General features: G+C 38.1%; 1 protein-coding gene across 5 annotated transcripts in view; it reads right to left on the bottom strand.

Moving 5' to 3' along the window:
* PIEZO2 (piezo type mechanosensitive ion channel component 2) overlaps window positions 1-25,790 on the bottom strand; it is a 442,052-nt gene that overhangs the window by 44,021 nt on the left and 372,241 nt on the right. For 3 of the 5 annotated variants that reach the window (XM_077899943.1, XM_077899940.1, XM_077899941.1), the window contains 8 exons: window positions 24,025-24,121; window positions 22,517-22,676; window positions 18,525-18,614; window positions 16,277-16,398; window positions 15,133-15,204; window positions 10,727-10,833; window positions 5,654-5,768; window positions 1,990-2,049 (listed from right to left, as the gene is read on the bottom strand). In XM_077899943.1, the coding sequence (XP_077756069.1) occupies window positions 1,990-2,049; window positions 5,654-5,768; window positions 10,727-10,833; window positions 15,133-15,204; window positions 16,277-16,398; window positions 18,525-18,614; window positions 22,517-22,676; window positions 24,025-24,121 (823 nt within the window). Of the gene's footprint in view, window positions 1-1,989; window positions 2,050-5,653; window positions 5,769-9,350; window positions 9,450-10,726; window positions 10,834-15,132; window positions 15,205-16,276; window positions 16,399-18,524; window positions 18,615-22,516; window positions 22,677-24,024; window positions 24,122-25,790 lie in introns of all 5 variants that reach the window. The other 2 variants (XM_077899942.1, XM_077899939.1) reach the window with 1 other exon arrangement.

The following is a 25,790-nucleotide window of genomic DNA, read 5'->3' as shown; positions in this document are numbered from 1 at the left end:
ATCTATGAACAGGGTGGCCTCAGGACAGAGTCCAGGTGGGCAAGATAGAGACAAAGAAGAGTTGAACAGTTCTACCTACTGAAGGAACAGGAATCTTGGAGTTGCCAGCTGGTACCTGGGAAAGAAAGCGGGAATGATCTAATGAGCCAGGCCCCAGAGGCACCAGCTAGGGAGAGACCCACTGAGGCAGGAACAGTGATCACTGACTTTCCCCTTGAAGTTGCTTCCTGACTCTGCTGTCACTGCCCCATCCACCCCTGCTATTCCCCAAAGCCTCTGTAAAATGCCATCACACCTAACAGTCTTCCATGAGGTGTACTTTAGGAAGTAAGGAAATGAGAGCATCTTCTGATGAACAAAGCAGCCCAGGAAGGGACCAGCTGCTACATGATGCTGCATGGAGGGAGGTCCTGCAGATTCCACAGAAGAGCAATTCTGAGCCAAAGGCAGCCATGGGCATCTATATTGCTGCTGCCTTCTCCCCCCAGCTCCTGTTTGGGGTTTAATCTGAGCCAAGGTTCGTATATCCCACAGTTCTTTGGACAGAATCTCTAGCTGATTGGTTTGACATAAAAAGAAAGTCTGAGCCCTAGAGGCTGAAGGACTTGGGGATTACACCTATCGATAAACTTGACAATTTTTGACAATTTTTTTCTCATATACACAATTATTGCCTGGGAGGTAGTAATGATACATATGATTATTTTACAGTTTTGCCAAGGCTGGTCCTGAAGGTAAAACTAAAATTGCTGTGTTGGAGACACGAATAACACACACTTTATTAACCTGAGTGACCACAAACTAACATGTGGAAATTGCATTTAAAATTTTTATTTATTTTTTCGCCAGAGTCATTAAGGCATCATGGTTAAAGTCACATACTCTGAATTTAGACTTTTTTGGTTCAAATCCCAACTCTGCCTCTTAGCGGTTGTGTAGACTTGGAAAAGTCAGCTAATCTTTTTCTGCCTCAGTTTCTTATCTGTTAAATGAGGGAGAGGGATTTTGAGGTAAGCGGTTAATATGTCTAAAGCTCTTGGAAAAGTGCCCGGTAAAGATGTGTGATCCAAAGTGTTAGCTACTATTACTGTATGTAACTTTGCAGCAATAATAGAACATCTGGTGTTCTCCACATATGTGTGAGTCAAATAATCTGGAAATGGGGGTTCAGGTTTAAGAACGATGTCGTAGGCGGTGTTAGTCTCATTTTGGGCCAGCAGATGGCATCCTTGGAAGTATTCATGTCCAGAATAAGTGCGCCTGAAAATCTTGCCTGCTGATAAATAAATGTATGTACACAGGAGTTCCAGCCCTATGACATGGAGGAAATGATATGTTTATGGAATTAGAGAGACATTTGAGTTCATTTCATTTGGAAGCTTTTGTCTTGCTTTTTTTTTTTTTTTTTTGCCTTCATGGAGAAATTTCCCTCCACCACTCACATCCTATGAAGCCCAAATGACACCATGACTGACCTAGGAATTAGAAGATATGGATTCAGTCTCTGACTCTTTCACTTAGTAGCTGTAGAATCCTGAGCAAACTCACTGGGAATACCACTTCATCAAGTGAAGACTTTGGCCTAAACTTCTAGAATCGTCTCATTTCTCCAACTGTACTTACCTCTGATTTAACTCCTTCTTTCTATGTCCTTTAAAATTGATTGCCAATATTTTTTGTGCTTTTATATTGGTGGCTTCCATGGGACATTTATAATTTGCTCCCCAAATCCTCTCTCATAGATATTTGGATAAAATAGTTTATAAACTGACTCTAATCCAACATTCAATCCAACAGTGTAAAGGTCAAATCTACTTTAAGGAGTCACTTTGAAATTTTACTTAAGATGAGATTTCAAGGGACATTGATTATTTAGCCATAGTCCAGAAATAGTTTTTGATTAATTATTTTTAGGCAGCCTCCCATGAGATACCTTCTGGGAAAGCAACATTTTCAAATTCCCCCCAGTTCATATTTGTCTTTGGTTACCTGGTCCATCGGATTTCTTTTTGATTGGTTCATCCTCTCGGTCTTCCCACTCCACAGGACCTGCCCAGTGTGTCCAATAAACATGAGTTAGATCGTTTTAGGGGAAATTAAATGTCAACACTACTCTTCTGGAGTAAAAGTTATTTTGCAATTAAATTTAGAATATCTGCCTAATTTAAGAGCTCTCAGGAAAAAGTTGTAAGAATCCATAGCTCTCAGATTCCCTTTATTCCACTCCAGAGTAAGAATCATCTATAACTAGGAATAAATAAACTATAATCCACTGGCTAAACCATTTTTAGGACTAGTCAAATAATTTTAGAACATTCTAATATTTGTTCTTAGACATTAAGAACAAATGTCTGAGGACAGCAAGTACAAGTTTGGAGTAAAAGGGTACTAGTGGGGGGAATTTGCAACACTAAATATTAAAACTAACTATCCAGCTACTGAACTAAAAAACAGATGACATTGGCCCAGAACTAGACAGTAGGATAGTGGATCAGAGTTCAGAATCCAGAAACATACCAAAGAATAAATGGGAGCTTAATATTGACAAAAGTAGCATTTAGGTTCACTAGAAAAAGGGAGGATAATCTAATAAACAAGGATAGCATAGTGGTCTATCTATGTAAAAGTAAACAAATTAGATTTCTACTTCACAAAATAATAAAAATTCAAAATATAAATAATACTGTGAAGAAATAAAGGAAAACATTTGCATAATATGTGGGGGAAAGATTTTCTTTAGCAACATGGAAACCCTGAAACTGCAAAAAGAAATTGAGACCTCTTTGACGTCAGAAAAAAAAATTGTTTATATAACATATGCTATAAACTAAATAAAAAATAAGCACTAAATGGGGAAAAATACTTGTAACACATGAGGAAAGGATAATATCTCTAATATATAAATATTCCCTAAATCAGTAAGGACAAACAACCCAATGGAATAATATTTTGGAAAATGATAAAAATGTTTAAATCTTAGATTTGGAAGTACAGAATACCATGAAAATAGGAAATAAAAAATGCTCAGTCTCATTAGTTAGGGAAATTCAAATGAAAATAAAAGCCATCTGTCATCTCTAAGAAAAACAAACAGTACAAAAAATAACATTCTGTAAGATTAGGCTGTAGGGAAATGGACACTCCTGTACCTTACACATAGGAATGTAAATTTCTAAAACCTTTTGGGAAAACATATATTAAAGTATAAAAGGTCACACGTCCTTACTCAGAAATCCCACTTTTGATAATCTATTCTGTGGAAAGTCTGTGTTTTCCTGACCTTTAGCTATGCATTTAAATATACACACATGTATATGCATGCCTGTATGCATTTTTGTGCAAGGGTAACTATGATAGCATTGTTCATTGTGGCAAAAATTTGAAAGCAAACAATGTCCATTAGTGATGGAATACTTGAATAAATTATGCATATCCATATTGTAGATTATTTTGCAGTCATTAAAAAAGGATGATATAGTTTTATAAATACTTAATTGGAGAAATGTTCATAACACAATGCTAATGAATGTACCAGACTGATTTACATAGCACGCACTCATTTTTGAAAATAAACAGAAGAAACGGTGCCTGCACACATTTACGGAACACATGAGTAAGGAGTGGAAATGAACACCCCACATTGTGAGGATGTGGCACCTGCAGGGATGTGTTTCCATGGCAGATTGTCACATCTACTTCTTGACTGCTTGACTTGTTACATTGGCTGTGTCTTCATTTTGTCTTTTAAACCAATAAAGTAAAATAAAATTAAAGCTACCAGGAGATAGCAGGGAGCAGAATGGGCAAAGAGGAGAGAGAGTTTGTAGTTAGAGTTCCATTAGTAATTATGCTTCCTTTTCTCTGATTTTTTCAATACATTTTTAATTTCACAAAAAAAAATCTGCATAGATTTTCTTTGTAAAGAATCAAAATATAACAGCTAAACCTAAAGTTCCCTAAAATCATACCACTTAATCTCAGTCTCTCCACAGAAGAGACTCCTATTCCTCTCCCAGAAGTAACCACTGTTATTAATTGCTAAGTATTCTTCTTGGTCTTTCTCTTGCATTTATGCAGTATTATATTCACCTATTAAAAATGCAAAATACTGTCTTGAGGAACACTGGCTTCTGTTGTTTCATAAATGGTTTTATAATGTGCATGCCATTTGCAACATAATACTTTTCATTTAACATTATGTCAAGTTCAAGGTCAGCACAGGTTTCAACTGTGCAAGTCCATTTATATGTGAATTATTTTTTTATAAATACAGTACAGTTCTGCAAATGCATTTTGTCTTCCTTATGATTTTCTTGATCACATTTTTTCTCTAGCTTACTTTATTGTTAGAATACAATATATAATACATGTAACAGACAAAATATTTATTAATCGACTGTTTATGCTATTGGTAAGTCTTCTGGTCAACAATAGGCTACTAGTAGTTAACTTTTGGGTGTGTCAAAAGTCATACAAGATTTTTGACTCTGTGGGGGTCAGTGCCCCAACCCCCACATTGTTCTAGGATCAACTATGATCCATCTCGCTTTTTAAACTACTGAATGGAATTCCAAGTTTTTATTATTAACAAATGTTTGATAAATATTCTTGGACATGCGTCTTTGTGCACATGTGCAAATATTGCTTCAGGTTAAGTCACACAGCTTGAAGCAGGACTGATCTGTAGTAGGATATGGACATTTAACATTTTTGTAGATATTAGCATATTGCTCTTCAAAGTGAATGCACTACTTTACTACTCCATGTATAGTGTTGTATGAGTTATAACTCATACAGGCACCTATCTTCCCACTAGCTCTAAACAGTGATATTAACAAATGTTTGGGTTTTTGCCAATCTGAGATAAAACAAACAAGGAAAACAGTAGTACGTCCAAGTATTAGTTGTGTTTCTTGTATTAGTAGTGAAGCTGAGATTCTTTGGCTATTTCTGTTTCCTGATCTGTAAATTATTTTTCATATCTATTCATATATTGGGTTAATTTTTTCTTTTACTACTTTTTAGAAGTTCTTAGTATATCTAGAATACTAATCTTTAGTCTCATATAAATAATGAAAATATTTTTTCTGATGGCCCCCCTTTCACACTGTCACCTTGATTTTGGTGTTTAGTTGTAGCTTGGAATTTTTGCTATTTTCAGAAATGTCTTCCTATTGTATATTTTCAAATATGCTGAATATGGTATTGGTAGTTATGTTCCATTTTTGGCTTCTGATACTGTTTACATGTGTTTTGCCTTTTCCTCTTAGTCAAATTTACAAAAGTTTATCCAAAAAATTTCCAAAAATTTTTTCTAAGAATCAACTTTTCACTTAATGATAGATCTTGTCTTGTATTTCTTTTCTGTGACTTAACATCTGCTTAAAAATTAATTTTTTCCTTCTACTTTCTTTGGATTTATTTTGCTCCTCTCTCTTTTTCATTCTATAAAATGTATCTTAACTTAAATTCATGTTTTTATTTATTCCAAGGGTCAGATATGAGCAGTGATGGACAAGTAGAACTCTGTGCACTCCTTAGAATATGAGAATGGCATTCCTGCAAAGCTTCTGTCCTTTGTAGCTCCCTACTGTATCCCAGGGCCACACAAACAGTGAGTGCTGGCTGGACTCTGCATTCACACAACACTCACCCTCCCCAGATCCTTTTCTTCTTCTTTTCTGTTCTTCTTTTGCAGACTTTTTTTTCTCTTTGCGTCTCTGTCGCAGTGCTGTTTTAGGGTCAGTGATCCAGGCTTGATAAACAAACTGAAGGGGGGAAAGTTCAGTTATTTTCTGGCTTTGTAATAATTTGAATTAAAAGAAAAGGAACCAACACCAAACTTCCCAACTTTTGGAAATACATATATATATATATATTTTTGTTTTCTCCCAGCACAAACTAAATCTCCTGCTCCCATATCCCTCAATATTCTGAGTTGACCTGTGCTATTTCCACTATCATGAAATAAAACATGAAAACAGACATTGTAGGAATATATTTCATTTGGTATCACAATCATGAGATACTTGGGTAACCTCCATTCTTCCCAAGTCCCTGTGTACTACCACCACTTTGTGAGAGTTTCTGATTCTTTTGTATCACACACAATAGGATACGCTGGGCACCATGCTAAGGGTAACTGGAGTACTTTTTTCCCCTTGCAAATAAAGTTTGAGTCAATAACAAAACATCATTTGCCCATTTAATTTGGGAAAATAGTTATGCACATTTGATACTCTCCCTTGTGAAAAAACAGCTATGACCAATGACTTGAGAAAGGGTTTTGTAGATTGATTAGTATTTGTAGAGGAAAAACTAATGTGATGTTGAGGTGAAGGAGTCATTCCAGAATGTTACCGAAGGCCAACCATGGTGCTTTTGGTTGCCTTTTGTCATTTTCATTCAAAAGCTGAAAATGGTTACATTAACATAATAAAACCAATAACCCCCAGAGAGCAACTTTAACAGCCCACCCGCAAAATGTCTCTCAAGTCATGCAGAAGGAACAAAAAGAAAACCTTGTTAGACAAAGTCAGCCATCTGTAATCATAAAGCCAAGCAGGCATGCTCCTCATGCACCCACAAACACACCTGGGTCTCAGGGAAGCTGGGTTTTCTATTATAATGATAAAGTTAAAGGAATGTTTTATGGGAGCACTTTGTAAACCCAGATATTTTCACTGTATTCTGTATTATTTTCAGATTTCTGAAATCTTTGAAAAATACAGTGTAAGCAAACCACTTGCATGGTGATGTCAGTAAAAATGAAGAGGGATCCAACTTTTCAATGGATGGAAATGTAAAGGTCATAGGTGACAAAGGAAGAACACTGCTTTTATTTCACTGGTAGAAATCTGAGTCCTACGGGCAATTAATGTGAATGGAACATCTGTATTATTTCGGAATAATAAACCAAGGAGGCAAAAAATAATCTTATTTTATGCCAAAAAAGTTTTTTTGGAAAATGAGAAGATGAACTGACACTGGAAGGAGAAACATCAAATGAAGGAACTTATGGTAGATATGTATTGAGCATGCTAATTGGGCGTTCCATCAAGAGTATCTTTGCCATGTATGTCAGGTCCTTTGCTTATTAAACCTGCCACCTCCCAAAAAGAATATTTTTGACGTTTAGTACATTCATAAGCAAACTTGCTTGAGCAAAATATTGATTCTTTTAAAACAATCTGAACTGCTAAACACAAGAAATTTTCACCTTTAAGAGCAACAGATGATGACAATTCCTTTAAAAAAAGGGGTTATGACAATATTACTTCTAGATAATGCCAGAATCCCCAAAATAGAAAATAAAAAAGTAACTCAGGATTTGTGAGGGTATTAGGTACACAAGTTGGAGGCATTCTTTTGTTCTGGAAAAAAATGGGGAGGGTAGGCTAGAAGGAGAAGGGGCATTTAGGACAGGATGGCAGAAGTCTTGCAGGAGGGTGAGTGCCATTCAGCTTTTGTCTTATGAAAAGGAATCCCCTGGTTCTACCTATGATCCCTAAATGATTAAGTCCATCAGTGTTTTCTCACTGAGATGAGAATTTACATAATTCAAATAAGGGGGAACAAAAGAAGGGAAGAAAATCCTATGAGGAGTCCCTATTTGTAGGTAAATTTTCTTAATGCTGATGTTTGGAACTTCAAACCCTATATAGCGACTGGAATATTTGATAGAGGGTCAGTCTGACTGTTTCAAGAAATGGTGATAACAAAGTGGGAGGAAAGATCCCAATTCTTACTGAGTCAAGAAATAGAAGTTTCTTACTGGAAGTTCTCAGTGCTAGTGGGAAATGAGGTTCATCTTACTGAAAATATACAATGCATAAGGCATTTAGTTTTTAAAACAGGAGAGACTTTTACTAAAGTGGATGGAGATTCTTCACTGAAATTTGTTAAATTTAATAAACTCTCATTTAATTCAGGTGTGACCCAGAACTTTATGTTGTCTGTAAGAAGTTATTTTATTTCTGTTTTAATTTTTTTATTTTAATTTTAATTTTAATTTTAGTTTCATTTTTTTTTTATTTTAATTTTAATTTTTTTTTTTTTTTTTTTTTTTTTTAGGGAGGGAGCTGGTGGAGGTGCACAGGAGGCAGAGGGAAAGGGAGAGAGAGAATCTTAAGCAGGCTCCCTACCCAGTGCAGAGCTGCACACAGGGCTTCATCTCATGACCTAAGCCTGAGCTGAATTCAACAGCCAGAAGCTAAACTAACTGAGCCACCCAGGTGCTCCTTTGTTTGATAATTACATTGCAATCTTTCATATAAACTCATAAATATGAATGGAGAGACTTATATGGTAGTCATAAAAGGGAAAAGAAAAACAATCCTAAGGAAGTGAATACCTTGAATATTAAATGAACTTTCAGACTCCTGGCATTTTAAACATGAGAGGAACCAGAAGTTTAGATTTCCCTACTCAGAATGGACCAGCAGCTGCCCTTCCTCTGGGAGTTCAAGAGCATTACAGAATTGTAAGTGCCACAGGACCTGCTTCATTGACAGAACCTGCATTTAAATAAGATCCCAGGTGACATGGAAAAAATGTTGGTCTCCCTCAGTATCCAAACACTTGCTTAACATGTGAGCATAAAGACCTAAGAGTTCAAATGCCTGCCCCAGATTAAGTCAACAGAACCAGCTTTCTATAAAGTACATGAACAGTAATTCATTATTTATGATTTTCAGTAATGAGTGACTACAGCATAGGTAGCTGGGTAATGTTTGTTGTGCATTAGATTAATCGACACACAGCTTTTTCACAGTTTATTCTGCACTATCTGAGGTGACATGGGAGTGAAAAACTACACAGATCTTTCACGGCAACACCGCTTCATGAGGGTTTGTATCAAAATCAGAAGAGTAAATGGAAGACGATACCAAATTCAGGGAAGATGGAGACTTGGATGGGAAACCAACAAGGAAATGGGGTCAAATGAGTCTTTTATTAGCTCATTCATAATTTGACCAGCTTTCTGAGGACAATGATCACACGTGTAACACATCAGGACTGACACATGCAACCAGATGTGACCCTTTTAAAATGAGACGTGACTTAGGCAAAACTACAAGAAGGACAGAGTAGACGTTTATCTGCATTTTCTCTCTCTATATTTCGATAGGCTGTGGTGCCATGTGAAGACCAAGAATCAAATAATTGGAAATTTGGCTTCTCAAAACTCTCCTTGGAAAGCTTTGCCTACTATTTTAAGTTCTTCTACTTCCTCCATTGTACGATCTATAGAACAGGGAAAATGCAGGTGTAGGCCAACAAGGATCTGCTTGTCTAAAGTTCTACGGAGCGGAGAGTCACACACCACATGTCAGTGAAACATCAAATACCTTTGCAGCTCTGATTAAATACTGAAGAATAGTTTTGGGAAGTTTAATGACAGACTTTGGCAAGGCTAAAATGGCCGACGCAAACTTCCCAATAGCTCTCTACAAAGAAGGACAAAGCAAGAGTGATTAGTAGAAAAACACCAAAGACTAATAATTTAATATATGATGTCAGTATGAGTTTGTCTCTACAATTACATCAAGTAGGTTAAAACGTGCCAATGACTGAAGCTAGAGTAAAATGTGCTTTGCTTGTAGGTTAGGAATAAGGAAAATAGTCATTGCATATAATCCATAAACATGGCGAGGATGATCATGTTTTCTCCTTTGCTGAACGATGAGTGATGGTTATAAGAAAACTCATTAGAATAAAAATAAACAAGTCATTAGTATTTGACAAGCCAGGCCCATACATGCACACAGACACCATCTTCAAGAAACACATTCAGGTAGTGATGGGGCTAGTGAGGAAGCATCAGAGCAATGTGTCTCCATAAATAATTTAGTTCTTTAATTTCATTGGGAATACAGGGGTGAATGTATTCACCTTCCAGCCTGAGAAGACCTGGCCAGCAAAGCAACAATGACCTTTCCATGGACCCATCCTGTGGCTTGATGGGTATCACTCTATCTATGTGTCTTAGAGTATAACAACTGAGAAATAACAGTCTTAACATGTGACTACTTCATAAAAGAAATATATACCAAGCTTGCACCCCATATGTAGCTCTACTGACCAGTAGAGTTATAAAGCATTGATTAGACATTCACTGGATACATCATACTGGGCTGGTGAGCTATGTAACCAAGAATGATATGGCAGGTTCTGAAAAGGAAAGGCAATTAAGCTGAAAAAAAAAATCAGAACTGTGCCAGCTATTTTTGGGATTTCAATAAATTCTCAAATCTTTAGCAACACAAATGAAGTGGATTTTCAAAATTTGAAATGACATTTAAATGACCATTTGTTTGAAAAACAAAGCAAATGCTTTATTTTTATGATCAACTATTTCACATATCAAAATATAAGTCCACTCAAGTGATCCGAAGCGATGCTAACGAAGTCTTCTTCACCTTCTACATGTAACAGAAAAATAAAGTTCACCCAGGGAAGCTTTATTTTTTGTTTATAGCATCAGAAGATTTTTTTTGATGTGAGTGAATGAAGATCTCATGGGAACAGTGTTCTTGCAATAATTATACCAATGCTGAGAGCAAGCAGCATTACAGTTTAATGAATAAACAATTTCAGATATAAATCAGAAGCTTCTGGAAGCTGTTACACATGAACACAGCGGACGAAGACTAGACCTACAATCAAGGTCTGCTGGAAAGAAAAGCTCTTCAACTAGCAGAGGACATGGTTTTCCCATAATTACCTGGAAAGCTGACCTTCTCGGAGGTTCTTCATCTTCCTTTTTTAATTCTTCTTCTTCTTCCTCTTCACTATCCGTTTCAAACAAATAATAATCTCCACTCCTGACCACTAAGTAAAACAAAATATTTACTTATTTCTTGAAAAACATATGAGATAATTAAGGGCTTATTAATGAAATTCCGCCCCCCCCCCCCAAGATATATAAATTGTCCACAAGAGACCACAGCAAGAGATGTTGGTAGGGAAGAAAAAAACAAGAGATGAAGAGAACTCATTCTGGACTAACACTACATGGTGTTGGCATGGTTGGGTCTACAGAGCACAAGGCCTTGTCTATGCAACGTAAGAAAACTGGCCACTACTGGGTTCATCTGATAGTTTCTCTCCTCTTTGTTGTAAATTTTATACAGACACATCAGGTGAACTCTGTAGCAACCAGTTTTGTTACCAAGATGGCCAAAATCATGGATGGAAAACTGTTAGAGTTTCACAATTCAGACAATTCAGCAATTTGGGTCCTTTAGACGAGGCCAAAGTGAAGTGGAGGACTTGGTGTTGTCTGAATGGGTCGAGTGTGTCGTAGACATGCCAATCAGGTTGATTCAGAACCGAGAATCAGCATCACCAACTTCTACTTCACTTTATACTGTGCAGACCTGGTTCCTCCACACGTGACACAAGGGACATGACATATATGGCAAGACATTTGAAAGAATTAAAACAACAACAACAAACACATTGCCATGAGGAGGGAATGGGCAGGTTATATTAAAAAAAGAATACAACCACAAAACACCACCACCACCACTCTGGCTGTTTCTACACATAGCATGGGACAGACTGAGGCATGGCAGACAGGGTCCATAAGGTTTAGCACTATTAGGCTTCAGGTCAACAAGGAGCTCCAGTTGTTTACTGAAATGTGAGGAGAACCGTATTGACCATAAGACACAAAGCACAAACAGTACGGATTGTCCTTGTCTTGCCTGATATTTTCCCTGCAAGAACATATTGCTGTGTTAAAAGTCAGGAGCAGAGAAAGCGGAAATGTCCAGAGATTTAAAGAAATTTGAGAATCCAATCTTTATCGGTTTAAGCATTATTTTATCAGGGAAAAGAGACCCAGCATATACATTTCTGATGCTACAAGAACTGTACCATCATTGCAGGAAAAAATACGAGTAGTTTCAAGTTATATTCAAGTTTTCAAATGCTGAGGTGTCTTTTGGATGACATAACATGATGTCTTTGGTTATCTTTTGGATTCATACATTGTAAGGTAATGGAAAACCTTGGCTTGTTTAAAATTAGTTGCTTGAATATCACTAAACATGGTCAAAAGGTAGATAATTTTGCCCATGATTTCAGAAGTATCTGAAGCCTCCATCCGTGAAGATGCAGAGTGAATGAATTGGGCCTTATATCCTTGAACAGAAGCACTGTAATTCGTTACTTTTATTCTGAAGAAAGAACCAGGCCCAGAATACTGGGTCCAGGCCCGAGGGAATAAATGCAATACAACATAAGGTAAGAATAAGCAAGAACAAACCAAAGTTATAGCATTACATTTGACAGTGAGGAAGACCATTAAAGTAATGCCTTCATATAAGCTCAGACATTTGCAGGAAAGTTACATCAACTTGATGTCACATGGTCATTTGGTAAAAACAGAATATTACAGGATTGAGCATTTTACCCTCATTATAGGCTCTAAAATCAACCATAGCTTAAACTGTATTCAATCATACCTTCTATAACTTTTACTCCTGTGGACACAGGGAGCCCAAACAAGTTTTCATCTCAAGCGGTCACAACACTGATTTGATCGTTTAAAAAATTATTAATTTGTATGAGTAGAATTGACACATTAAAAAAAGCAGGAGATGTTTAGGTAAGTCTCCTTTTACAAAATGTTATTGAAATAAAAGTAGGAAAACCACAGAGCATATTTTCTTTAGTGCTATCTGCTAATAAGTCAAGAAGCTCCTGCATATACATTTGTTAGTTCAGAGAGAGATCCTGCCTCCAGGCTGTGTCCATGAACATATCATGGATATTGACATTATTGCTGAACTGAGCGTGGAAATAACTTTTAAAAATCCTACCACCTGTATCCCCAGAAAGCTGGACCTTGATTTCCAATATTTAACAATGAAGTGAGGCTTGTTACTGCTTTAGGCAGTACTGAATTGGCACGAAGACATACTATCCTCGAATGGAAGGTATCATTGAACAGCAATAATGCAATCGTATGTGTGCACATAGGTATGGAAGTGGAAGGTTTGCCACCTACAGACTACGTTAAGATCCTGACTGCTTGCCAGTAATAGGAACAACATAGCGATATTATTGTATCATCAATAGACTTGCACAAGGGTATTCCAACTACGCATATTCTCATACTCCACACCTGTATGAAATATCTATTTGAAAGCCCAATGACTCATGAGATCAAAATAAGAGCTTTTAATGAAGTGCTTCCAGATCTAAAGATAAATTTTGGAACTCATAGTGGTCTTAAAAATAATACACATATTCATTCCTTTCCTTTCCTCACAAGCTTGTAAATGGAAACACGTTTTGCTGAAAAATGTTAACACCATAGTCAGAATCTGATTCCAAACTATGAATTACACACATTCCTGCATTATTGCACCAAGAGGTGTTGTAACGAGGCACGTTTAATTTAATACCAGTGTTTAAGAACTTGATATAATGAGGGTGAAATGAATCAGAAAACTAAAGTCAATAACCTTCATAAGAAGTTATTTAAATTATTACCAACTTGAAAGATTATTATCAAAGACCATATCCAATTCCTTCCAAAATGCAAAGTTTAGATGAGAAAAGGAAAAACAACTATGATTGCAATGGGGATTCACCCCAGGTGAAAGAGAAAACATTATGACACAATTTTGAAATGGATAGGTCTGTCTAAACTAGCAAAGGTCCCTTTAAAAACAGAAAGATAGGCACAGTTTACTTGTGACTTGATAGAAATAGGCTTATAGTGTGCTGCATTATTGGACTGTTAGCATGATGAACATGGCCAATGAACAATAAAGAGTCACACAGAATTTTGACCTGAATCTTTGTCTTTTGACTCGGCAGCAAAATAAACAAAACTCTTTAAAACTCATGGATCTTTTTTTTTTTTCCTCTCATAATGCTAGAATTCAATATTTGGGGTTAAGTTTAGTTACATCCAGGTATACTGAGCAAATTTTGTATAATAGTTTCTGAAAATGGCTTGCTGATTTAAAAAATTAATTTTGGGGTGAGAGAAGCCAATACCATATCTCAGTGCTGCCAAGAATTAGGCATGGCACAAGATTCTGATCGATTTGATTTTCTAGTGATTCTGAAGATCCTGTTAGTAGAGTCTCTCCTACCATTTTGTGAGATAGTGGGTGTCAAGGATATTCCCTATCTGATCACATTAGCTACAGTTACTGAACCGCAGGATAAGGCATAAAAGCCTGAATATTTTATAAGTAATGTGTGAAATAATAATTATTCAACAGTCTAACAAATGTAAGGAGGGTCAGATTGAAATGGGTCATTCCATTGTTAAGACCATCCATTGGCCAATAGTGAGTGATATTTCCTTTGCTAAGCAGAACAAATACAGGCACTGAGTTCTGTAATTCCTCATTCCTTTTTATGATCAGGAGGGAAACACAATAATCCTATGTGACTGCGAAGCTCTGCTTTTCAAAACCTGTTGTCCACCTTTGCTCTTAATTGGTCATAGCTGTTTGCCAGCTGCACTGCAACTGTGCCACATGCTGGGTTTTGGATCTGGAGTGTAATTTGAGAGCCTTTAGAAACTGGGGAAGAGGCAGAGTGAGAAAGTGAATGCACTTTAAGTGATCCTCTTCTTTGTATTCAATAAATTGCCAAAAAACCTTACATGCAAATAAAATCAAAGCTCTGGGGGATGAGGGAAGGAGAGACTCATTGGCATCCATGCCTAGTGCCTTACAAAGAGGGTCACAAACACTTTGAACCTAATGATTATTCTCCCAGGAGGAGCCAAAACTCATTTTAATAAGGGTTTTCAGCCATAAAACAAATACATATCAGCAGAGCTCTAGACCTCAGAATTAGATAAAATATTAGAAATTCTTCTTCCCTTTCTGAGCCCATAAATGGTGCTCAGGAGTGTGTCAGCCACATTGCTGGGCTTTCTTCAGCCAGCATGGTAACTGGTTGACTTCTCTGGAAGATTCCATTTCCAGGGCCCAGAGACCCACTCACATCACAATTTTCCTACACTCTGACCCCCTATCAAGTCACAAGGATCAAACCATGCATGGAACACACAGGTCATGGGGACGCCTGAATTCTGGTCAAGGATATAAGGATTAGAATCGATGAAATTGTAAGAGGATCAAGGAAACCTACTGGAAGCATGATCAACCCAAGGCCGCCACCACTGCTTTTTTTTGCCCTTGGCTTTCTGTTTGTCTGCTTCTCCTAAAATAAAATATGTCCAAATATTAATTCTTAGAAGTGAGAAAACAAATTTTGAAAACCACGCTTTAACAACTCAATTGTCAAAATCTAGACAAGTTGCAAAAGTACATCAGAGGTCAGGGAAAGGAACTATATTGAATCTGGAATGTTTACACAAATGAACAGTTGATTTCACAAGGCAAATACTAAGTGTTCTATGAACATTATGCCACAATTTCACTTTGTTTTTAGTACTGGAGGGCATATAAAGAAACATCAAAAAGAAGGGATTATCTCTCAAAAAAGCATCTCACATTGAATTCGTCATTGAATTAACAGATAAGAAGCATCTTATCTTATATAAAAATTTCATAAAACAATTTAGGGACAAATAATTTGTAAAAAAGCATATATTCCAATAACCAGAAATTTCCTTGTGATTATTTAAAGCATGGGTGAAAAAATACAAATTTATTGGTGTTTAATAGATGCTATGCACTGGAAAATACCATGCATTATTTCTCCATTCCCTTCAAACAAAAAAGCATGCAAACATTTATAAGAAGACCTTTTAAATTTAATTGGATATAATAAATCTATAATCAGATATAATAAATATATATTCAGTTTCAGTTTCATTGGAATAGATAATAATTGAAGGATATCCTAACTACCATTATTCAGATGCCACATAAAATATGTATACATACTGTTTTTTTATATAAAATTTATAGAAATCAAAGATAATAGTAGATTCTGTATTTGAAATATCTTCCCTAAAGGAATAAATCAAACAAATTCATGCTCATTTTCTTCAGAAACACATCTTTGTGAAACAAAAGCTAGGTTATGAATTGATTAAAATTGCTTTGCTGAAGAGGAAGTACTCGTAAAATCATGAAGTCACTAAATAGGTCCTTTATGAAACACATACATGCATCTCATTCACAATCAGAAGATAAAACTTGCTAAGTTAAAAAAAAAAAACATTGATAATATTCACAGAGTGAGAATGTTATTTTACAGCCCTACCCATCATCATGCTATCATTCAATGTCAAGCTACTTGAACAAGAGGGAAATGCTCGACATACTTTCATCATCCTCTTCAGAGAGTTTTTGGATGTCTTGGCCTTCCCCTGATTCCTGGGTCAAGCTCAGCATCCTCTCCTTACCCTTTTTGTATTTCTGTTGCCTGGCTTTAATGCGATCCATCCTGTAAAATAAAATAGCAGCAATGCCAAGAATGCACCCACAGTTATCACATGGTCAGTTTGGCCTTACATTTGTAGATATGTAGGTAAAATCATAGACAAAGTGGCCAATATTTGGGATTTGTGAATGTTTTTTTTTTTAATCAGCAACAAGCATCTCCTTGGGATGTCTATATGTGTGTGTGTGTGTGTGTGCATATTATTTTGCTCTATATAGATGTTAATTTTACTAATATGATCATAATTATGCTAAGATTTGATATGCAATACTTTATGTCCACTGACACCCTGTACCATAGCCATTTTAAACAATCCTTGTTCTTGCAATTTTTAAAAATAAGAACTCTATCTCACATAGTTGTGAAGATCAAATGTAAAGGTATAAAAGTGTGAGAATTGTTTTATAAAAAGCAAGTTACTCCCCAGATGTTCACAAGTATTCTAGTGGACCACATGACTCTTCTCTATTTCAAATCCAATCTCTTATCAGTTCTAGAAAAATGTATTATTGCATCTTTAATTATTGAGTTAGTGACTTATTTTGTCTGCTTATTCAGGAAGCCCAACTCTTCAGAAACTACAATGCTGAACTCTACTTCCCAGACCTGCCCTCCTGCAGTGTTCCATTTCTTAATTTAATTTTTAAAAATTCTGCTCAAGTTATTAAGCAGACTAACTGCCATTTCTGTTTCCTGCAGCCTAAACAACACTTTCAGCTTCTCTTTTGCAATGGCTATTACCTTCATTCTTTTATATTCTGACTTTCTGTCACCTAAGAAGATGTATTCTTAAACAAATGGAAAAACTCAGTGAAGTGAATAGTAGTAACAAATCTCCCTAACGGGTAAGTAGGAACTCATTCTAAATATGGGTCCAAATTTGTTACTTGTCTAGACCTGATGTAGATAACCAGAAACAACAACAGCAACAGTTATGCCATAACTGCTTATATAACAGTTTATATACCTCATATCTTTGATTGTGGAAATAACCAGGCCATGGGATGATATAACTTATGGTAGCAAACATTTTTTGCATGGGGAAAGGAGCTGGGAAATGAGACCAGAATGGAATGAAGGAATCTCAGAAAACTTGGGGAATTTTCTTGGCAGGGTGATGAATTCTCTGCTTTCCTGGAGAAAGTGGCTAGGTTTTGAACTCTGTGGCCATCAGCTCTTAAACCCAGCCCCCAAATGAAGGGTTACCAATCCTCAGAAGTTACATTTACTGCTAAAAATGTCACTCAAAGAAAATTTATTTCAAGGGCTATTTTAAAAATTAACTAATTTGAAGAAAAATTCTCAAATCTCCCAGAAATTCAGTCCATTACTTGGTTTATCCAGAGCATGGCAGTAGAAAAAAAGGTCTTAAACTGAATACAGGAAAACAGGGGTTGTATTTCTAGTGCCATCTCTAGTATGTTGTGGATTTTAAGTCATCTAATGTCATGGATCATGAGTTTCTTCCCAGAGAGTCTGTATTATAATATCTTTAGAGATCCTTCCAAAGCTAGGACTTTGTATTTATTCCCTTAATCCACAGATATAATAAACATTTACTTCAACTGAATAGGATGGGGAAAGACCCTGTCTCATTCATACGCATTTGATCTTTATAAAAACCCAGGTAGAATTGTGAGCCCCAATTTAAAACAGAAAGCTGAAGTTCAGAGAATCAGACTGACTTAATCACAGTTCTAGAGTAAACCACTGAGCCAAGACTAGACATTGGTCTTGTCCGACGTGGCTCCCCTTTCTACCACATTGCAGCTCTCTTTCTTTTAAATTACTTCCACAGGGCGCCTGGCTGGCTCAGCGTTAAGTGCCTGCCTTCGGCCCAAGGTGTGATCCTGGAGTCCCAGGATGGAGTCCCACATCAGGCTGCCTGAATGGAGCCTGCTTCTCCCTCTGCCTGTGTCTCTCATTTATTTAAAAAAATAAATAAACTACTTCCACGTTCAGTCCAGTGGGCATAGGCCACTGCCCTGACACAGAGCACATACCCGGAAGTTGTAAATGTTAACACCAATGGGTTTTTCAGGCTAATGGGACACGAGAGCCAGCTGAATGAGAACTGACAAACCACAATTAAAAGGAAAGGAGAAGGAGATAAGATCAAGCCTCCTTACTGCCTTTTTAGCTGATCCATTGACTTTTTCTCTTCCTCAATCCTTGCCTTTACAGCCTTTACAATTGTGGCCTGGAAAAGTTCAGCCCCTCTAGAGAAAAAATGGAAAAAGAGAACATATTAGTATTTCTATCATTGTTACTTACCTTTCGCTGAAAATGATTATCAAGGCTCAGAAAACATTTCTTTGGGGGCTATTAACTAGAGCCTCTTGGCTAGGATGGGGAGTCCCAAGCCCTGTGTTAGAAGCTCCTTCCTGGTGGATGAACACATCACACCTTCTCCTGGGAGGGAGTGGGCTGCTCACAACCACAGGAGATCAGTAAAACAAACAAACAAACAAACAAACAAACGTTTGTGTTTTCTAAGACCTTAAAAAGAATGCACCCCTTCAAACCTGTCCCACAGAACCTTATGTCTCAGCGAAGCATTACTCACCTGACCTTATTATAATTGTCCCATGAGGGGCTGTTGGCAAGGAGGAGTGAGTCAAGATTAGTTTTGTACTCAATGAGCAGAAAAGGGTATGGAGTGAGCTGGGATTCCCTAAGGAAATACTCATAGTTGGGAGTTCAAGCTCCATCACTGGGATGTTTAGATTACTGCCTCTTTGCTTCTCTTCTTCCTGTCCTTCCATTCCCTTCTGTTTGTTCTCACTTTTCAAGTCAACTTTAGGGTCCCCAAAGATCTATTTCATCAACTTCTCTTAATATCTTCAATTCTGTTCCACTGTCATCTGGTCACATGTGCTTGGTAAATCCCAAGTGGTTAGGAACTAGAGTGGGTAGATGGTATATCTGCCCTGTGCCGGGCTGTTGTCAGAAGGGCAGAAAAGGCGTCATGGGGCACATTATCTGCTGATCCCTCATGTGCCCAGGAAATTCTGCTCTGTAGTGACTATTTAAAACACCTCACACTTTTCTCAAATTAGAATTCTGTCAAAGGCTTTTTACTTCTAGTAACCTAGTCTCCCAGCTTCCTGGAAAGAACACAAGTCATGAGGCAATAGTTTGCTCAGCTGCCTATCACCTATACTATGGACACCATTTCCTGCAGGGACAGTGGGAGAGGTGACATTCTCACCTGCAGACTTCCTGGGCTCTAGCCCCCCTAATTGCTCGCAGCCCAAGGGACTCCATCCTGCCCTTTATTCCTCTCTTTCTGCATTTTCAGCCTTCCTGCTGCCACCAAATCCTCCTCAGGAGTATGCAAACAGGCTCACATCTTGCTAATCTTAGAAAAAAAACCATGCCCACTGCACAGTGTTCTATGTATAACCTTCGTCACTGTACCCACATGAATATCTACAGCCACTGTCCCCAAGCTTCTCCCTTCAACCTCAGATCACTGGAGTTGGGCTGCAGTCTCCATGTGTTGAGGTCACTGAGGTCAATATTCAATTTTCAGGCTTGTGTTTGTATGCCCTGTCTGTTGGACTTCTGCTTGGAAGTAGCCTACCTCAGTCTCCTCAGGCATCATGCTTTTCTAGTTTTCCTTTTTCCTTTCTGGTTCAGAGTTCCTGGTCTGCTCTGCCCACTTCTTAAATGTGGATGCTCCTCAGGGTCCTCTTCTCATTCACATGCTGTCCAACCACTCTTCTGCTGTAAATCCATCTGTGTCACGATGACACTCAAGTCTATTTCTACCTGCAGACCTATCCTCCTGGCTGTCTGCTGGACTCGTCATGGGTTTAGATTCATAAGCCCACAAGCCCTGCAACTCCCCTGGTTGTGGTCAGTGTTCTCCCAATCTAGAGCTTCTTGGCTTCTTTACATTAGGTTGGCACCACTAGAATTCCAGCCATATCATCCTCTATCCTCCTTTCCTTTCTACCTCCACCTCCCTTACTTCCAATTGACTCTCCAGTTGTGCCAGTTTTACTCTTAAATATCTTCCTGGTTCATCCTATCCTGGGCTAAGCCATTGTCTCTGTCCTGGATCATCAGAGCAGCCACCTGTGTCTGCCCAATCTGTCCTCCATACCACAAGCAGGGTGCGCTTCTGAAACACAACTATAGCCACAGCACTCTCTTGCTTCTTCTTGTCTGTGGGGTTACTTTAAAAGTCATAAACACAGCATACAAGGTACCTGATAATTGGACTCCTCCCTATCTCTCCAGCTAATTTGTAATCACTCCCTAACTTCACCTTCAAATTTCTGTGTTTTGGCCACCCTGAGCTTCTCACGGTTTCTTTATTAAAACTTTCCCCAGTGACTTCACTGGGGCTGTGTCTCCTGCCTCCCTCCACTAACTCATGTTCATCCTTCAGGCTACAGCTTAGAACAGAAGGCTGCCTTGGTTCTTGCCCCTGGCAAGTGGTTATGTACTCCTGATATAATTCTCCACAGCTTCCTGAATGTCCCCTACCACCACACTAGTCACTGTGACGCTTGTTGCTTGTTGATATGTTCCTCTCCCTCCTATAAGCTCTGAGGGAAGGCCCAAGCAGCTATTTCCTTGTAATACAGTAGGCAGTGAACATATCAATCTATATGATATCCATTCTTTGGAAATTCTGTTGTGAATTCAGTGTTTATTAAGACATGGCTTTTCTTAGGCAAGCACGAGCTGTGCTCTAAACGAAAGCCATTGGTTTCCATAACATGAGGAATATGCTTTCTAAATAGGAAAAGATATTGGCTTACTATTATGTCCCTGATGTCTCAGGACCAAATGCTCAGGAGAAGGCAAAAAAGACACATTTATCAGCACAAATACCAGCTGCTCTATGAGTAAATAAAATTACTATTAGGAAAAGACAGCCTGAATGAACTCCAGGAGAGAAAAGAAAGAAAAAAAAAAGAAATAAAAGAGAAATAAAGAAAGAAAAAAATAAATAAAAAGAAATAAAAAAGGACAAGACATTGTACTCAAATGAAACTGATATCCTGGGTGTTAGAAAAACAATTGTAATGGTGAATTCTAAGGCCAGTCTTGTACATAAAATGAAGTCACTGTTCAACTACATAATGAGGGCCTAGGGTACTGCAAAGCTCCTCAAACTAAATGGAGGTCCCCCACTGAAAATTCTTTGTACTGGGCTCCAAGTTAGTTAACAAAGGCCAGGAATTGCTCCCATATAAATGGACTTCTGAAATAAACATTTTGTTTATCCTGGCAAAGGAAAAGAATAGTCTCTAGGAACATTGGTGGTATAGACAAAAGTGTGTTAGTCTAAACCACAGATCAAAATGATAGATTTTTTTCCAAAATTTCATATGATAAGCTAATGTTTATCAGAATATTTAGCACCACAGATCTGATGGGACCTAGCAAGGCTGGTGTCTCTGAGACAGGCAGAGCAGGCTAGGGCACTATGATCCCATCCCATCTCAATGGCATTCCCTGTAATACCTAGTTTTCTTCCCAGTCTTTTCTCCTAAATCCTCATGATTGGGTAACAAGCTAGAAAAGGGATGGAATCTAAGAAGAAGAAGGTAGTAACAGAATAGAACCAGTGGCCCAGAGAAAAGAAAATCAGGTCATTGGGGAAAGAAGATTGAAAGGAAGGAAAGGATAAAGAAAGATAGAGGAGTTTAGAATGACCCTGGAGTTATCACACCCCTTCTCAACATAAGGTATGAAAAATAATACATAATTGTGTTTTTCTCCATTTTTAGGAGATTCTTCTAAACACTGGGTCAGAGAGGGGGAGTGTGGACTAGCCTCTAGACCAACCTGGCCTGTGTTACTGCTTTGGCTGAGGCCAGAATGAGCTATGTCTAGTGAAGTGGTCTGTGCCTTGAGGACTCTAGACGTCCCAAGCGTCCCATATCCTTCTAAGTGTGACTTGGTGCCAAAGACCTTCTTATTATTCTTCTATTTTAGGTTTTAAAGGCCTTGTGCTAAATCCTTCTTGGACTGGTTTTCCTAGAAGGAATTTCTTAATTTCTTGTGGGTTCTACAAGCAAGCTCAGGCAACAGCACAGTGCATTACTTCCAGACAGATTTTTTTTTAAGAGAAACCGCTTGATTCCATGGCCTGACCTACCTTGATGCCAAGATCTGTGAAGCTTTTATATCAGCCACAACATGTAGGAAATAGTAACTCATGAAAACTCTTCTCTGTAGCAGGAGGAAGGCGAAACATATGCTGTCCCAAATAATTCCTGCTTCACCACTAGGTAGTTTACATGAGGAATCATCATCAGCTGGGATAGAAAAGGAGAAAAGAAAACAAATTAAAATTAAAATCCATTTTCACTGTTATTTTATAATCTCTGTGGTATGATTGTGCTTGGGAAACCCCACAGGCATAAGAGCAACGTTCCGATGCATGGACTCACTTACGGGTGGATTTATTTACAAGCAAATATACACATTTCAAACCCAGTATCAACATTCAAATCCAATATCATCCAGACTGACCACAAGTGAACCTTGACAGTGGAAGGCACAGGAGGGTCTCTTTGCCAGGGATGGTTCCTGATTACTTCTTTCTCTCTCAGGGAAAGAGAGATCTCTTTCTCCCTGAGCGAGGGCCATGGAGAAATAATGTCTGTGTGGCCTAATGGAAAGGGCAATGCTCTGATACAAAAAAACACAAAAAACAAAAAACACCTCTTTTGGAAATGGTGATTTGGGGTAATCAGAGGAGCAGTTAACAGTATGGTCTATTAGAAGATGTATGAGCAGACACCTTATCTTAAATCAGAACAAAGTCCCAGTAACTCTTCATCATGGGCAAAGTGTAGCCTGGATTGGAGGCCACAGTGAGGAGATTGTCATGTTCAAGTTGCCTGCATTCTGGGCACACAGATGATCAAGCGTGGTATTTCCCATGTTCTGGTGCAAGAGGCAGAGGGATGGAAGTGGAACTTCTGTCTCTGTCCTGGTAGTCTTACTACAGAGACCCTGGAGGGCCTCCCACTTGTTTTCCTGAGTCTGAAGCTCCTTGCGCTTCCTGAGGGGAGAAGGACTGAAGTCTGAGGTACCCTGACAACCCAAGATTCTAGCTGCGATCACACAGATCTGCGGCCCTCCATAACCCTTCCTAATGTAACTCAAAGAAGTCTGGGGGCACACACAATCCTCAGACCACACAAACCAGAGTTTGGTAAGTTTCCAGAGGTTGATCAAAAATGTCTGGAGTAGGGGCACTTCATGTTATGGACACTAGATTCATAAAGTACTACAGTCCTATACCCTACATCTAGAGCCTGTCCCTTTTATCTCTTTTCTTTATGTGCTTTGGCCCAATTTTAAAATTAGAACAGGGAAGCCTGGGTAGCTCAGCAGTTTAGCTCCTGCCTTCAGCCCAGGGCCTGATCCTGGAGACCGGGGATTGAGTCCCACGTCAGGCTCCAGCATGGAGCCTGCTTTTCCCTCTGCCTGTGTCTTTGCCTCTCTCTCTCTCTCTCTCTGTGTGTGTGTGTGTGTCTCATGAATAAATAAAATAAAATAAAATAAAATAAAATAAAATAAAATAATAAAATAATAACAATACAACTGCCCTTGCTTCTCTGTCCTTCTGTTTCCAAATTTGCTTTTCATACTTACGCATTTTATAGCCTTTGACTGTGCAGGCCAGGCTGAAAGCTTGGATCAACCAGCAACTATTTTGAACCAATTTTTCAATGTATCCACATGCTCCTATCTGAAAAACAAATGAGCAAATTGTGAGACTCAATGCCCAGCAAAAGAAGTCGATGCTTTGTGATCCCAGTCTGTGCAAGAATTCACTAAGTCTCCATGCCAATGATTCCAGGAGGTATCTGTAGAACCTAAATTTCAGTCACCATGGGGTAGCACATTTGATGCTTTAGCTGTACCATAATTTCCTGGGGGAAAATAAAACCCATGAATAAAGGAAGATTCTTTAGTGTGATGATTTCAGCATGTAGAAGCACCTGTCCTCTCACAGAGAACATCTTACACTCCTATAGAAACAAGTCAAACTCTGATATCAAATGGATGAACAAAGACCCCCCAGGACTTTGATTTTGGTAGTTATTTTCTCACAAGATCAGACAAATTAAACCTATGCTGTTTGCCTGTAGATCAATACAAACATCAGTTGCATGGTGTAATTCTTAGAATAGGAAAAAGCATGTATTTTGAGCCTTTTTTGGTCAATTCTCCGGGCAAAGGAATAATCTTTGTTGACTGGCATGTCGTTTTCTCATAACAATGATTTATGTTATGTTCACATGCTGAGGGGGAAGAAATTTAAACAGACAATTATTGCAAGCCAATACATAAAGATAATGGCTGAATTGTGTGTGTTTCCTGGGCACATGTGAGGTAGGAGAATATACTTAGGATTTGTTCCCAAATTGGCTGTTACTCAGATTGAGTCCCTGCACCCAGTGGAACATGCTCTTCACATGATAATCTCTGTCCTACATGGCCATGCTTTCATTTGGGTTCTCTAGGTTGGGAATCTCCTCCTCCCTTTGTCTCTCTGGACACCCTTGAATCTGTTTCTCAAGTCTTTGATAGGTTCAAATGGCATCGTCTCCTGGAAGTCGGCTCCCAACTTACCTAGGCAAGGAATGAGGCACTCCTTTTTTGTTTTGGTTTCCTCAAATGTTGTGATAATTAGCATTAGCAGGCCATATTATAATTATTAATAAGTAGTTTTGTCTTCCCTTTTAGAATGGGAGTTTCTTAGGGTAAAACCCGAAGGCAATACTAGATCTAGTTCTTTAAGACAAAAATAGTGCCTAGTGAGGAACAAGTCTGCAATGTAGTTTGAGTGGATGAATGGGTGAGTAAATGGACTTTGCAGCCATACATTTTTCAGGATTGGTTGTAGGAATCAGCTTCTGTCAACAGATTCCTCACTCTCAGACTGGCTATTGAGTGAAATGGTGTTCTGTTGTTCTCTCTGTCCAAGAACTTTCAACACTACCCCAAATGTAAATAAATATCGGTGAGGTAAAATTGCTGTATTAAGAGTCACTTCTGCTGTCAACTGATTTTAGACAAAACAAAATAAATGACTCAAATATATGTTCATGGTGCCACAGACTTGGCTTTCCAAGACCTCTAAACACAGAAATACACACGCAAAAAAAAAAAAAAAAAAAAAAAAAAGAATTTAAATGCCTGCATAGTAGACTTGCCTGGTGAGCTCATCTTAAGAAACCAGGAAGGTGAGAAGCAGGAAGCTATTATCTCATGGCTCCTCTAATGCACTATCACTACTTGGGAATAGCAGGCACAGGATTAACCTTGATTTAGGGCCAGTTAAAGTTGTATTAACTCCTTCGGCTCATGAAAGGTTGTTGCTTAATTTCCTGAGATAGTAAATAACTTAAAAG

This window comes from Canis aureus, chromosome 6, assembly GCF_053574225.1.
Source record: "Canis aureus isolate CA01 chromosome 6, VMU_Caureus_v.1.0, whole genome shotgun sequence".
In the NCBI taxonomy this organism is placed as follows: domain Eukaryota; kingdom Metazoa; phylum Chordata; class Mammalia; order Carnivora; family Canidae; genus Canis; species Canis aureus.
This window is presented reverse-complemented; position numbering and strand designations above follow the sequence as displayed.